The sequence below is a fragment of the Periplaneta americana genome, chromosome 16 (genome assembly GCF_040183065.1).
Source record: "Periplaneta americana isolate PAMFEO1 chromosome 16, P.americana_PAMFEO1_priV1, whole genome shotgun sequence".
Lineage (NCBI taxonomy): Eukaryota > Metazoa > Arthropoda > Insecta > Blattodea > Blattidae > Periplaneta > Periplaneta americana.
The window spans coordinates 120,365,817-120,382,360 of record NC_091132.1 but is presented as its reverse complement, the minus strand read 5'-3'; the positions used below and the strand labels follow the sequence as shown (position 1 = coordinate 120,382,360).

The 16,544-nt window shown below is 34.7% G+C and overlaps 1 protein-coding gene across 3 annotated transcripts in view; it reads left to right on the top strand.

The window, feature by feature from the left end:
• Nucleotides 1–16,544, top strand: part of dy (dusky) — a 292,387-nt gene that overhangs the window by 206,790 nt on the left and 69,053 nt on the right. For all 3 annotated transcript variants that reach the window (XM_069812944.1, XM_069812942.1, XM_069812943.1), the window contains exon 3: nt 3,341–3,427. In XM_069812944.1, the coding sequence (XP_069669045.1) occupies nt 3,380–3,427 (48 nt within the window). In that variant the 5' untranslated portion in view covers nt 3,341–3,379. The remainder of the gene's footprint in view (nt 1–3,340; nt 3,428–16,544) is intronic.

Genomic DNA, 16,544 nt, shown 5'->3' with positions numbered 1-16,544 from the left:
TATTTTACTCCATTTTAAAACTTTAAATTTAAGTAAAATTTAAGAATCTGGCAATTCATTTGTTTATCGCGTTGTTAACTTACGCCATTCTTGTTTGTTCATTTTGTTTTAAATTTTCTTGGTGTATCACCGCATGTTACTTTGACTAATAAACTTTCATTCATTTTTATGATTCTCTTTCACTTCTTTTTTTGTTGAAAATCTATTTCATCTCTGAGAAACGAAATTAACTCAAGATTATCTGACCCAAAACGGCCTTTGTATTCTAAAAGGTCAATTATAGTCCACTTAAAGATCTGAACCCATGTTTGAGGTTTCATACAATTACAAACAAATAAGAAGGCCTCTATGTATGAATGTTAAGGAGTAGACTTTTGGCTACACCACCATGAACTTAGCAATTCCAACGTTTCTGAACTACATGGGCAAAAAGATCTGACCTGAAGAGTCACTTCTCTGTTGGATCTACTGTAGTTATATTTGCCTACTCCTAAGCTTTCAAAACATTTTCTCGACATTTTTCCTAGTTAAATGAATGAATGAATGAATGAATGAATGAATGAATGAATGAATGAATGAATGAATGAATGAATCGATCGATCAATCAATCAATCAATCAATCAATCAATCAATCAATCAATCAATCAATCAATCAATCAATCAATCAATCAATCAATCAATCAATCAATCAATCAATCAATCAATCAATCAATCAATCAATCAATCAATCAATCAATCAATCAATCAATCAATCAACCAACCAACCAACCAACCAACCAACCAACCAACCAACCAACCAACCAATCAATCAATCAATCAATCAATCAATCAATCAATCAATCGATCGATCAAATAAATAAATAAATTAAATCAAATAAATAAATAAATTAAATCAAATAAATAAATCAATTAAATCAAATAAATAAATCAATTAAATCAAATAAATAAATAAATAAAACTGTTAATTCGGCAATACTTTTTTGTTAACAGTCACATGACCTACAGCTTTTTTATCTACAGTCATCTTGTCTAAATTATATTTTGAAATCTTTTTAATTTTGGCAACACTATTTTTGCCAAGAGTCAAATTTTGTCAATAAATTGTTTTACCAACATTCCAATTTTGGCAACACTATTATTCTTAGTCAACAGTTCCATTATTTCTTGCAACTAGATCTCTTTATTATCAGCTTTATGTTTATGCGGCTTTTGAGAAATGATATTAATTGTCGTATGCACATCAAAGTTCGTCAGACATGGTCCACTGCAAATTTCACGTTGGTTTTAAATTTGTTGCTTCGTTTGAAATCATACCTGTAGTTATCGTTTCCTTTAGTGGTGGAACCTATCCTAACCATAGTGAATAATGTACACTTAAAAATTTTGCTGCACCTTTTTACGAGAAAATTTAACCAAATTTGTAACTTTGGATTTGTAATTAGAATTATCAAATATTTTGCGAAACTATATTATTACCTAAATGCTGTATTTCTCTATCCGAAAATTGAGTCAGTTTGTAACCTTGAATTTGTAATAATTGAAATTATTGACAATATTGCCGAACTATAGACTATTGCTGCCTAAATGCTGAACCTGTCGATCCGAAAATTGAGCCAGATTTGTAAAGTTGGATTAGTAATAATTGGAATTATCAACATTTGTAACTTTAGATTTGTGATTGGAATTGCCGACAATATTGCCAAACTATATTGTTACCTAAATTGTGCACCTCTCTATCGAAAATTAAATCAAACGTGTAACTTTGGATTTGTAACTGGAATTATTTACAATATTGCCAAACTGTATGTATTGTTGCCTCAATGTCATTGTAGACAAACAATTATTGACGAGAAAACTATTGGCGAAAAAGTAGTGTAGCCCAAATTTCCATGTTAGAAATATTATTGTGTTGACCAAACATTTTGTAGACCAAAAGTCAGTTGGTGTAACCTCTTCGCATAAAATCTACTTCTCAACACGATCACCGTAGAAGCCTAAAACTCATAAGATGAATGCATATTCAAAGAACTAGTAAAATTAAGTTAACAAGAAACTAAATGTAGTACGTAAACGCAGAATTGAGTAAGTAATAGCTAATTTCATTTCACATAATGCGATTCTACTGATGCTCTATCTTGTCTTTTTAGTGTTCAACCTTCACTTCCATAAGTGAGTACTGGTTTAGCGGGAATGTTGAAGAGGCGTAAGCGAGTATGTTTTTGGGTATGTGAAAACTTGCAAACGTCATTGATGATATCCGTTGTTTTCGTGTATTTATTAATTTTCTGGGAAATGTCCCGTTCATCTTCAAAAGACAAATTATAACCCAAGTAAATGAATTCATTCACTCTTTCTAGAATTCTGTTGTCTAAACATGATTTTTGTTTTCTCAGCTGAAATCTCCATATTGCAATGTCCTATGCTATGTATAGGCCTACTATTGTGGTTAAGATACGTAAATGAATAGATAAGTGAAAGATACTATTTTTTATGCTCGACCATGCCGAAATGTAGTAATTATACACCTGGTAGCAGCCCTTTAATGGACCTCATTAAAGTACACCTATTCATTAAAGTTCAGGTGTTCCACCAATCAGAAAATACCACTGTAGCAATATGAAAGCGCAAGTATCGATTATTCTCGGATATGCAATCGAAAGACAACTAGCGCGAGATTAGATTAATAATTAGCGCGAGATTAGATTAATAATTAGCGTTAATTGTAAATAATATTCAAATAAATTCAATTTGTCATCTCGTTTTTCAATGTCTAATTCAATTTCAAGGTTATATCAAGATTAATGTTTATTTTACTCTCTATATTATATCAAGGTCAATGTGGACATTTGTTTCCCGGAAAAAATCAGTACTTTCGCGTCTGCGCACATCTCACAATTTACGAGGTATTGCACAAGGTCACTTCCGCTCCTCAGTCAGATAAGAATAACATGAATACTTATAAATAATTTCAAGTTAGAAATATGGTCGAGCATAAAAAGTCGTATGAAACTTGACTATAGTGGTAATTAAGACGCTCGTATGAAAATTATGAAACTCGCTTGCGCTCGTTCCATAAACATACTCGCGTCTTAATTACTATCATTATAGGCTCGTTGCATAATGTATTATTTCAATTTTAATTGATGTTTTATATCTGTTATTCTGCCATGTAATTGAAGACTTTTAATTCATTAATCTATCACATCTATGTATAAAAGAACAAAATTACGACGTAACAGTTTTCGTAGATAGAACCAATTGCCTCCAAGAAGTGCTAGATGAGGTTTCTTCGTGTGTTAGAGTGGTAGGCAACACTTTCATGACTTTTCTGATTTTGCAGACACAAGACGTGCTGGGCGCAGTGGGTGCAGGGTGCGGGATGCGACTACTGCACGCTTTGCTGGTGGCCTGTCTCCTACTCAAGGGGGTAAGTGCTGTCACATAGAAATCGCTGAGAAAGTTTAGACTAACCCATTTATTTAACAGTTACAGTGAATTTAGGTACTAATTAAATATTTAATATTATAATTACCAGCTACACAAAATACAATGGAATGCAATAAACAGTATCATCACCATGAAATTCATAAATGAAAAGTTCCCACAAATGAATAAAGAAATAGCTATAACAAAACTTATGAATAATAATAACATAAAGTTACAAAGACAAATAGGTCTATATCATTTTTGGTCAAAAAATTATAAAGGAAAGAATAAATGAAATAGCCATAATTTAATGAGAAAAAAATTGGATAAGAAAAAAGGTTTAGTTTTTTGAATAGTTCTATCAATAAATAAAATAAAACATATATATTCAAAAGTTTTAAATATACTAGAATAATTTGAAGATTTATATGACATCTGTTCACATCAACATTGGTTACGAGCTTAGAAATATAGGCATTCTGGAGGTCATAATCACCCAACTCCCAGAAATTACGAAATACAGGTTGTATTTTCTCCATACCTAATGCAATGAAGCAGCCACAAGTACATGGCGGGTCTATACCGCGAGCTTGCACATGTCGAGATGTTTTCGTACTAATGTGCAATTCACTTTTGTTCCTTTTAATCTTTGCTTGTACGTTTATCCATTTTTCGACATGCCTCTGACGTTTCCTACAATAACCAAATATGTCTGGTTGATTATCACTGTCACTATTACTCATACTAAGCTATTACAATGTCCATAAATACACGTAATTACTCACTGCGATTGTACTCGTCTGTGTGGTTACAACAACACTGAGACAATGAATTACGCGCGCCTTCAGGCGGAGTGGCGTATTCGCCCTTCTCGTACGGAGTAATATGAATATTATGAACCTGTCACAGACTACGCAGTTTCTCCAACCTTACAAACAATGATAATTTCGATATAGTAAGGAAGAGCCCGCCAACGTCTGCCAGGCTTAAGTTGTAGATATGTCTTAAATATTCGGAGGAGTAAAAAACACAAAATTCGACCCTTGATGGGCTCGCTCTTCTCTTACGGAACGCCTCATTTCTTTTCAAGAACACTTTTCATATTTGCTTCAATGACTATTGTGACTTCTGTGGATTGGTAAATATATTAAAAAAATTATTTCACATATGTCACGGTTACAGTAATTTCAACATTCCTGGACTGTAGCAGAATTATTGTTATAGGAAATTCAATTGTTGGAAGGGATATTGTAACATACCAACATTATACTGTACATATATCGAACAACAATTTATGTAGCCTATACTTACTTGACTCAGGTTTTGCAGAAGACGGTTCCTCTTCATTATTGTATTTGCCATGTAAAGAGAAGTATTCCGCGTGTTTTTTCATAGTAAAGTGTTCCTGAACTACTATTCGTTTACAGATTATAATATTACATTACATAATTTCCATAAAAATGTGTCACCATTCGTTACTACGATAACCAGAATATTCTTGAAGAATTGCATTCAACTTCGTGTGATTGAGGATTCAATTTCTGTCACGTTGAAAACCGCTCATTAAAATGACCAGCTCCACTGCGAACGTTAGCACGTAATGAAACTGCTTTTTTGCCGTGCATATTATTGTAATATAGTGACTGAAGTTATCCACCCATAGTTGCGGATATACTGTGAGTTGTTTATATGAACAGAGTAAGCTATAGCATGTTAGCGCAATAGATCTATATACCTGGCTTCACTCAACCTCAATACAGTGTTTTGATACGAACTTCCTCAGACTGGTTATGACTGAAGTTCATTGGTCCAACTCTTCCGCTGTCAGAAAATAATGTCAATTCATTACCTGTTCCGTCCTTTTCAAGTCCCCAGCGGATAACTTTAAAAGTCTTACACATTGTAATTAAAGATTCGATAAGCCTCTCTGTTTTCTAAGTTAATTTTTAACCATTTTGTTGTGTCAGCGACACATTTCTTACGCGAATCAGATCAACACTTCTGGAAATGCTGTAATATGTAAATACAAGGATAAAATGTGTTCTGGATTTTTATGTGTTTTAATATGAGTTATATAATATTTGATAAGTTGAATTGCAACAATGCAATTAAAATAATAAAAATGAAAGTTTAAAATTTGTGGACAGTAACATATTACAAGTCTTACGCCGTAGTTTCGTGGTCTAAGATATCATGCCTTCGAGTAGCGTTATAGTTCCAGTCTTCATGGAAGAAAAAAATTTATGAAATTTCGGCCAGTGTATGGGCCCGTTGCCCACCCATCATCGTGATGAAATTGTGGAGCTACAGTAAAGGTAAGCGTTCACTACATCGTATCGCACTCATCGGACGAATCGCATGGTTTGGAAAATGACAATCTTTGCTGTAATTGTTACGTAACCGCTTTCACTACATCGTATCGCACGCATCGGCTCTCGGCAAATCCGTCCACTTTTCCGAATCGTGCGATCATGACCTTCTTTAATAAATCAATTTTAATTGCTCAACTGTTACTATTATGTTGTACCATGTTTGGTGTCGCGCCAAAATAGCAGACGGAAAACTTATTTCGCTTGTAGAAAACTACGAAGAATTGTATAATTTGAGGTATTCCCATTACAGTAATCATGTCGCTTCTTACATATATATTATGTAACCAATATCTCTTTCGTTTCTTCTTCTTCTTCTTCTTCTTCTTCTTCTTCTTCTTCTTCAATTAAGAATCATGAAACAATTACAAATTCTTATTCGCTAACACTCATGATTAATAGATCTAACCTCAAAACTCCTCTGTTTTCAGCAATGTCAATATCGTAAGTAATATGTTTCAAACAGCTGATAGGGGAATCCGATGAGGCGATGAGGTAGAGCCGTTACAGTGAACGCACTGCACTTAAAATATCCGTTGCGTGCGATTCGTACGAGGAGTGCGATACGATGTAGCGAACGGTTACCTTAAATAGTGAAATTCGGTTTCGCAAGACAGCTATTGCGGCTCGGGGGATCATCGTGCTAATCACACTTCACCTGCGTACTGGTTGGTTGTTCGTTCACCTCTCTTGAGGCATATGAGTTCATCAGTCCGCTGATAGGCTTTATCTTCCAGTGGCTGTCGCGTAACAAATTGTTTTGTAATAAATGAATAAATAAATAAATAAAATAAGTAAATATAGCATATCTGTGTGTGTGAGTGACATAGCTATGTTTACTATTATTAACAGAATAATATCTGTTATAGTGACAATTAATATTTAAGGAGAAAAATTCGCTCCGGCGCCACAAAAGGGAAACACTGTAGGAGGAGAGTTCGGTCCGGTGCTGTGGATTGAATTCAGAGTAGCTCAGTGGTCAGAGCGCTTGATATGTAGAGCCAAGAACCCGAGTTCGATCCCCGGCGCCGGAGCGAATTTTTCTCCTCAAATATTAATTATATAATGTTTGCAAAATTTCAGCTCAATCAGACTAAAACTGACGCAAGAGTATTTTTATATCGATTAGACGTTAAAATGTAATATGTAAGTTACTAGTAGATTGAAAACAAATAAACCCACCTAGTCCAAACTTCGTACGGTATAATATTTGATATATGTATATGTATATGTATATGTATTTATTTACACTGCAAGTGGGCAAGCACCTGGTGGCAGTGGTATACACAATATAAACAATACACAATAAAATGATAAGCAATACACAATAAACTTACAATACACAATATAATTTTATATACAATACAATAAGAATACACAATATAATTTAACGCAATAATAATAAAACATAAATAAAATACCTAATTTTACATTACAACCTACATAATTATGTACAGGCCCTACATAAGTTTCAATAGTCTTTCACTTTACTCTCATCTCACTCACTGTAGTGGCACTATGACGCATTTCACTGACACTTTAGCACACATTTCACTGACACTCTATAACACATTTCACTGACACTATAGAACACAATTCATTGACGGAGAACACATTTCATTGACGAGAACACATTTCATGGGTATATTGATGTGCTGTAAGTGCATAAACATGTGGTAAAAGTAAAACTGAAGGGTTGAAGAATTCAGTAAGAGATGAGATTCCGGATAACAAATCAAAGCTCTGAAATGCATTTGCTCAGGACATTGGTAGGTTATTCACTGCTAGACAAGCAAGAAGTGAAAAAGTACTAAAGAGAGGTAAATTTCAAGTGTCGTGAAGATAATTGAGAACAATAGAACAGCAAAGATACAGCGTGTGTCCAGAATGTCTGCAACACAATGTCTAAATAAACTGCGTAATTACTTACTAACAGAAAAGAAGAACGTGGGGTGCTTTGAAAGCGCTGAAATGGCCATTGAATGTTTGTGTTATTTAATGATGAGTGTAGGATGTAGGTGACACAGCAATGCTGACGTCATGAACAATCGGACCCCTATTAATGAGTGTCTATTATTATTGATGCACAGTCCTAATAGCTGTATGACGAAAAGAACCATAAAAGAAGAAAAAAAGGAAAGGAGAGAAGCAAGTGGAGAGCTAAAGAAAGATGGAGATTTGAAAGAATAAGAAAGGACGAGTCAATAGAAACTAAAAAAAAAAGATAATGAGGAAAAAGGCAATAAAAAAGAAATCCGACGAGAAAAATAAACAAAATAAAAAATAAGGAAAGAAAAGCAATGAAAAAGAAAGAATTGTGTAGAGAAAGAAAAACATTTAAAGGGAGCAAAGTAATAAAGAAATAAAGAAAGAGGAAACGAAGGAAGAAAGAAATCAAGGCAGTAGAAAAGAAAGAATAAAGAAAGACAATAACAAAAGAAGAAAAAGAAACAAGAAAAGCACGAAAGAAAGAAAGGAAAGAAGAAAGAAAGTAATTGAAAAATACTGAAACAACAAAGAAGACAAATAAAAAAGAAAGAAAATGTAAAATGTGATAAATTTATTTTATGATAAATTTATTTTAATGTTCAATCAATATGATTTATCTATTTGAAAATTTTATTATGTGCTATTACATCTAAAATAGATATGAACGTTTTCGCCTGTTCGGCATTATCAGATATTTAAAAATTAACGAAATCTAAACTTAATACATTAAATTGTATAAAGTAATATTCATAACAAAGTTGATTGATTTTATCAAGAGTTTTATGTAGCAGAAAACTTATTGATAGAAAATGTTTAATTTTGAATTTGTGTAATTTGTTTTACCGGAAAAAATGAAATTTAAGATGTGGATGTAAATGGTAATACATATAACCCATGTTACATTGTTTTTAAATACCATTTATTGTAAAAATAAATTAGTTAAAATTGATAAAATTATAAATATTATGTTTTGTGTCTAGATTAGAAACAGATCACATAGTGCTATGCAATTATTACGATGTAGTCAAATGGTGTATGTTTTTGCAATACATTTGGATCTTCTGTACTGATCGTCGAGTTCTTGGGTTAGTTATATGCATGTGAAATGAGTACTGCATTCATTCATATCAATTGTTTTAAGTGTAACAATTTTGCTGATCATTTGACTTGAAATTGAACATGGGCTTGTAGGCGTGTTAAAATATGGGTTTTGAAGGACCTGTGTAATGGTCGTACCAAAGCAGGATGAAACTTGGACTTGGTTATCTGTAAGAATTGTAAAATGTAAAATGGTTAATAATTAGAAAAAAATAACGGCGACATTGTTATAGAGATTGAAAGGGTAGAAAGAAGTGAGAAAGGGGCAAATAAGGAAAAAGAGAGGAAACTGGGAAAGTGGAATTAAATCAAGAATCAAAGAGAAACTATAGACTAGGAAAAAGTAGAAACAGAGTATATCAGATAAAGAGCTAAATGGTAGAGTAATGACAGGAAAGTAAATTATGGGAAATAGGTAGAGAGATGAAAAGCCTCTCCCCCGTCGTGTTGTGGTCGTTACAAAGAACATACGCCAACTAGCAACTAATAATGGGGCATTTCACGTGACGATGGATAACTGTAAAGGCAGCAACGTAAGATGACTGTTGACTTGACATCTTTCCTGAGATGTGATGTGTGTGGTACAAAGGTTGAGGTCGCAGTGCAGCACAACGCTCGTGTATTTTGCTGTCGAAAGCAATGGACGCTGACGTCTGTGTATGCTACGACTAAAACACAAAGTTTTAACGTTATATGGAAGCCATAGTCGTCGATTCGAACCCCGCTTGAGGCATAATGTTCCGTTATGCAATGGTCTTATATGAAGTTCTGGTGTTATGTTGACCTCTCATTTGACAGTCAACTGAGCATTTCGAACTAGTGAGAAGGCCTGCGATGAGGCGTTTCAGGGCTTGTCTCAAGGAGCAAATAGCTCTGAGTCAGGATCGGACACGAGATGGTGCACTTAGTTTCATATTGGCTCGTATTGTGCGATTATCGTCCAAATCCGACAGATGACCTGGGTGGCATTTGTGAATCCGATGCTGACAAGCGGGTATCCTGCCTTAGTCCTGACAGACGAGTGCCTGATAAGCCTCAAGGGCCGGAGACCCAAGCGTTTAAATTCTATATGTGGAGGTTGCCAATAAAACCGGTCATTTCCACAGAAAACAAAAAGTGAGTTTTTTACGGTTTCGGTATGCGAATATTCAGATACACATCTTTCTGAATATGTTACTGTTTTATTCTAACTCGTACATTTCCATGAGAAACACTATGATAAAAATCAGTATTTTCAATAAAAGCCGTATAATTCCATATCCTACTAATGCCAATATTTTCATTGTCTTTTATGTTTTTCAAAAACGGACATTTCCAACATTCTCTATGTGTTGCAATTAGCAATCCATTCAAAATCGGTCATTTCCACTACTATGTGCAAGAATGATAATATCTTATTACTAGACAGTGGATGCGGGATGACTTAAGGAAAAGTGAAGTTGTTTCGTATCAGAGTATACGGCACGTGCCGCGCCGTCCGTTTCTTGTGTACCTGGCGAGTACAGGAGCGTACAAAACGAATGAACCCCGATCTGTTCATAGTAACATTGCAACGCAATGTGTGCAGTTGTGTTATCCTGCTCAAGTATTTAGTACGCGTTGGATATGTTGTGCTGATCCATTCATAATGGAAAAACGTTAAATTCGCTCAGAGATACGAAATGCAATTACGAAGTATGAGAATGACATTTCATGTATTAACGAAGACAATATCGTGTGTAATGTATGTAAAATTGAAATAAAAACCAGAACAACTCAGGCTATAGAGAAACATTGCAACAGTACATCGCACAGGAAATGCGTTGAAATGAAATCTGAGGAACCATCTACATCATCATCATCATCATCATCATCATCATCATCATCATCATTATTATTTAGTTGTGCGGGTCTAACGACACTTGCAACATGATGTTCAGTACAAATATTCCTCTAAAGAAATTGATGATCCCCATTTTAGAGGTTTTCTTCAGAAATTCTCTCGATACAAAAACTGTTTAAGCGATAGGCGAAGACGATTCAGCTTCGACAAGTTACGAGAATATATCGTCGTTTGCTGCAACGCTGGTAATTGAATCAATGATGACGAGGACTGAACCTTGCAAGGTATGAACTATAGTACTACAGTATGTTATTTTTCTTTTCCTTCTGACTCTACGGAAATACAGCAGCATGTTGACGTCGTCTGTTTACGTTTAAAGCCTGTTCAGCCAATGGTCTGAATGAAAAAAAAAAAAATGTAACGTATAGTAAATGTGTGCCTACATTCAACGATAACTCATCCCGCATCCACTGTCTACTTATTACTAATTGAAATTAATGTAAAAGTGTTATATTCATTTTTTCATGATACAGTAGAATGAAAGTGAAGGATATCTAGGGAGACTTAAGCTGTTGATAAAACGTCGGAAATAACCTACTAAAATAAAAATAAATCTAGGGAGATAAGCTATTCAATTCATGTTTTTATTTTTATGAAGTGTACATTTACATATTTGAGCTAAATATATATTTTTTTATTTAAATTATTGTAAAAGTGTTACGGTACGAGTGATTATGCAGTAAGCACCGATCAGGCCATCATCTTCCTGCAATAGAGGTCTCGAGAATATATTTTCTCGTTAGAGTGTCAAAATTTAATTAAAATGTATGTATATATTTGGCAATGTAGGGCCTATGTGCTCTGGACCCCCCTATTGCTGGACGACTGCAATGTTATATTCGTTACTCCATGATACAGTTGATGTAAGTGAGGTGTATGTTTCACTGTTACAAATGTCAAGTAGCTTATTTCGAACAAAAGTGAACATTTCCCTCATATTTCCAAACGAAATCGGACATTTCCAAAATATTTTTGTCTATAAAATGCACAGAAAATGACAGAAGTTAAGATTATTGGCGCTATTAGAACAACGGACGTAACATGCACGACGCATAAAATTGTCGTTCACTTTGGGATAAAGTGAAGGCTCGATACAGTTTTTCCCATTTTCTGAAAAAAAAAAAAAAACTATTTCGGAAATTATCGGTTTTGTTCGCAACTTCCACATATCAGCATCTGCGATCAGTAAACTAGTAGCAACCCCCAAGAATTGGCCCCAGACTATTTTCAGATCAATTTTAACTCTTAAATTGGGCAAACTTCATTTCTCACACTAGTTTATTAAACCGTGTCGGACTGTAAAGAAAACAGCTATCGCAATGTCCATATTTTATATGTTGTACAATATTATAGTATTATGTAATTTTGGTTAAATATAATTTTCCTACCAATTTTTTTCTGTTGTTCTATTATATTAACCTGCTGTATCCTATAGGATGCTCTTTGTCAATTTAAGGGTTAACTATTACATAATGATATATGAAATGAGGGTAGACGCAGAGTTGGGGAGTGACAGGGTTTTGCCGTCAGAGTTCTGAACTGTGACAGCTCCCGAAAAATCACTGTGATAGATAATAGTGATTTTGTCACAGTGTGATGTTTGTGTTCGGATGATTCTTGGCGATTGCAAATGTTTCTCATCACGAGCCAACTGCTGTTTATGTTTATCGCTCTTCTGCGAATTGGGTTGCCGATGTCATGGTATTATATGAACAATAATTAATTAGCGCGGTGAGTATAACAAATACGCTCTGAGATGTGTTATCGCGATGTGTGGGCGCGTGTATTTAACCATGAATTTTTACGAATGATTTGGTGAATTAATTATTCGTAGAAGAATATAGCGAGTGCATCATAGCTTGAGTATCAAAGAGTTGTAGGCGTTAGTTTTTTTGTGTGGGACGATATTTAATTAGATCCCAGTTATGTTGTCCTTCAAGTTAATCTTCAGAATTGCAACAGTCTGGACTCTGGAGCTGTCACATATACGTACATCAGTCGTCATCGCTGTGATTCACATATCGGGAAGAGATGATTTCTCGGAGCTATGAAAACATCGCAAGTCTTCAAGTCAGATCCCACCATTAGTCTAAAGCAGCGGTGATCAAAACTGGAACGGCTGTGATTACACGCTAGAGTCAGCCTTAGAAGTAAAGAGACGGGGGAGAGGTACTTGGCATGAAAACTACAACCAGTGGTGGTTCGTGCACATGTTGGGCTGATCATTTCGTACCTCTGTCTGCAGTATCTCTGTAGGTAGAATGTGCTTTGGTAGGATGTGTTTTTTATAATCATGCAGTATACTCATTAATCTCAATAGCTTTATTGCAAAGAAGCAAATAGTTCTATATTAAAATGTATGAATAATTTAATAAGGAAAGAAACAGACCTCATTTGTAGTTACAAATAAACAAAATCATTTTTGAAACAGATAAATATTTGAACTTAGTGTTTGAAACAAAACCTTTCCGTTCAATTACTGTATTTTCTGTACATCTCTCAAAAGGAAACAAAATTCGTCGGAATATTAGACACGGCAATTCTCAACTGCGCTGTAAAGTTTTCAGCCGTAAGACGAGCCCTGCTTCGTGTTTTATAACTAGGCTTCGTATTCCAGCTACCTAAAGACTGAAGTTAAGGACACATTGGGTATATAGTACGCCGAACATAGGTAATGCAACGGATAAGGATATAATAATAATAATAATAATAATAATAATAATAATAATGATTTATTTTAGCTGGCAGAGTTAAGGCCGTAAGGCCTTCTCTTCCACACAACCAGCAAAAAGTGTATATACATATGCATGAACTTACAAAGAATTCAACAATTTGATTTAGATGAGAGTTACATGTATACAAGAGTTATTTACGAATTAAACAACAAAATACTATGAACTATTAATTAAACACTGAAATAAACTGGGTAGCAGAATTAAACTAAAATACATAGAATGTTAATATATTTCAAATTATATTAGATAATAGAAAGAGATTATTATGAGACAATTTTGAAAATGCAGCACAATCAGGATGATGTCTAAAGAAAAAAAGCAACAGTGTAGTCAGTAATATTTTAAATCAGTATGATTGGAGTGAAATGCTAATAAGGTTATCTTTTAAGCTGTTCTTAAAGGTGTTTGTTGTCTTGCAGCCCCTAATACTTTGTGACAAGGAATTCCATTGACGCGAGGTGGATATTGTAAAAGATGAGGAATAACAAGATATAAACAAACAGGTCGTCGCTGCTTGTTCGTGGAGTACAGTCAACTCCCGACATTCTGAAGCTATACTAGTAAACACATGCTTGAGCAGTGACGTTCATTTTCGTCGTGATCTTTGCCGTGAATAATAACGTGCATTCGTAAGTTACGGAAATTGAACATATGCGGATGTCACTTGAAATGATTTTATATTGCACGAAATTCTTTCAATAACTATCGTTCAAAGATATCTGACCTACGATTTTGTGATCGTGTAATCGAATTTTCCAACCACGGGGTAAGTCAGAACCAAAGATAGAAAAAGTTGACAAACTTTGGAAGAGTTCCGCTAGTTCTCAATTGGTGGCACCATTATTGGGGCCATTAAAAAGGTGCCAGGGAAAATTATTTTTATGTAGATTAAGCATAAATTATTCTCATAATTGACAATATCAGCAGTTTCCAACTGTTTTACAATGAGTAAAGTGGTATGAAAAATTGAATTCTATAATGCGCATATATTTATGTACGACTATTATCATCGCCATCTATTCATAGAAGTAATGACTAAAGAAGCTACACTTACATCAACAAATTATCGATCACTATGGATTAGTGGGGCCAGATATCTTTGAATATCGCGTATATGACGTTATTGGTGCATGATGTAGTACAAGATATTCCTATTGTCTGATATTTTTTCGTATTTCATTAGGATATTGCATATATCGCTTATCACTAAAAACCCGCTAATTTTCTATGTACTTTTCTAGAAATTTCCTAAAATGTCGATTAAATTTATTATACATCTTGATTATACAATTTATTAATTGGGATGTTGGCACTGAACATCATGCTTTGCTACGCAAATCCATGCTAAACGTCGAGTTAATACTTCATAATTTTCAGATTGTGATAGTACTGGTTCTTTTAGATTACGTTCAACACACTTTCTGTGCCTTTTGGTTGAGCGTCTTACCTAAGGCATTTTACCTCTGCAATGAACCTTCAATCAGCCACAAAGATGTAGTTATTCAAATAATACGACTAGTAAGAGCAGTGATCGATAAGACTACTCACTATAATATAATTGCATCCCGGTTTTGACTTTCTAGAGGAAGAGGGTAGAGGATGCGTAACTATTTTGTATACGAACACACCTGTACCTGCGTTGTGACGTCACATATACTTCGAATCAAGCAATCTCATTCCAGTTTATAGGTAGCTGAAATACGAAGCCTATTGATAAGTGTAACCTGTAAAAACAGTTGTTCACATAAAATAAGACAAAATAATCTAATATCTTAGCAGCAAATATTTTAGGCACAGAATAACAGAGTTTAATATTCACACACGTTAGTATCAGAATTAGATCATTAACATCCCGGTGCGGGCAAGGATCTCTTGCACAGATTGGCTTACAGTTACGAGCCATCCGTGACATTTTGTCACACAGAATAATAAAATTATAACAACTTTTATTGATCAACACATAATAATAATAATAATAATAATAATAATAATAATAATAATAATAATAGGCCCTAATACCTGTTATGTTTGTGTATTCTGTGTGACTTTCTTGTAATGCTGGTTCAAAATAGTCCTAATTGAACCTCTGAACAAAGCAGAACAAAAAAAAAATCCTCATCCGATTTGTTACGAAACCTTGCCTTCCTGCTTTCAGAGGTAGAGGGTTTGTAAAGTGACATGATTACGCCACTGCCTGTCTTCAATACGTGAATGGGACAGACAGCAATATAGAGAAAAATCTCTTTACCTATTTGAATATCTGTGATTACACAATGTAATCACGATACCCGTTTTGGTAACCGCTGGTTACAGGAATGAAACCTCTTCCTGTATACACAGATGTGTTTGCTCACAAGTTTTCGGAACCCCGTACAAAGTGTCCAGCTCGCGATTCCTACATTGAACAGCATTTTTACGACACACAGAGATATTATCTTCGCATTAAAGCAGGGGTCTGTTTACAAGTCTAGCCTGTCACACATAAACTGTGTTTACGGGATGCAACGTTATAACTGGAACGAGTCTGCGCACGCTCAAAGAAAGTACACGGTTCACATCTTGTCCGACTTATTCCTGGAAAATGTCAGGCCATCAGGTTCGCACTTGTATTGAGTTATTCAATGCTTACGGTCAGCATCTGCCTCTCTTCAGTTCCACAGCCATTACACCTCCAGTCTGTCATCATTGTTTCCATCTCTGTTCCACAACTGTTAGGTTCTACCGTTTACGGTTCTCGCTTATTTTGTCCACGTCTTACAAGCAAACATTCTCATGGGGGCAGATACAAAGGTTAATTGTTTTTCTTCCACCGTATTAATAATGTCAAAACAAGTGCTTATACACTCTAGCGAAATTACGAGGGCACCCCAGAAAGTAAGTTTCGCTCGAGTCCTTTACAGAAAGAAAACACAATTTCATTGAAAGATTTATTGGAACAGGTACAGCAACTGTTGATAATTTTTCCAACGTATTCCTCACTGGTTCCGATCCCAGGGGGCAGACTTCTACGACACAGGGATACAGAAGTTGATCCCACGGTATGAA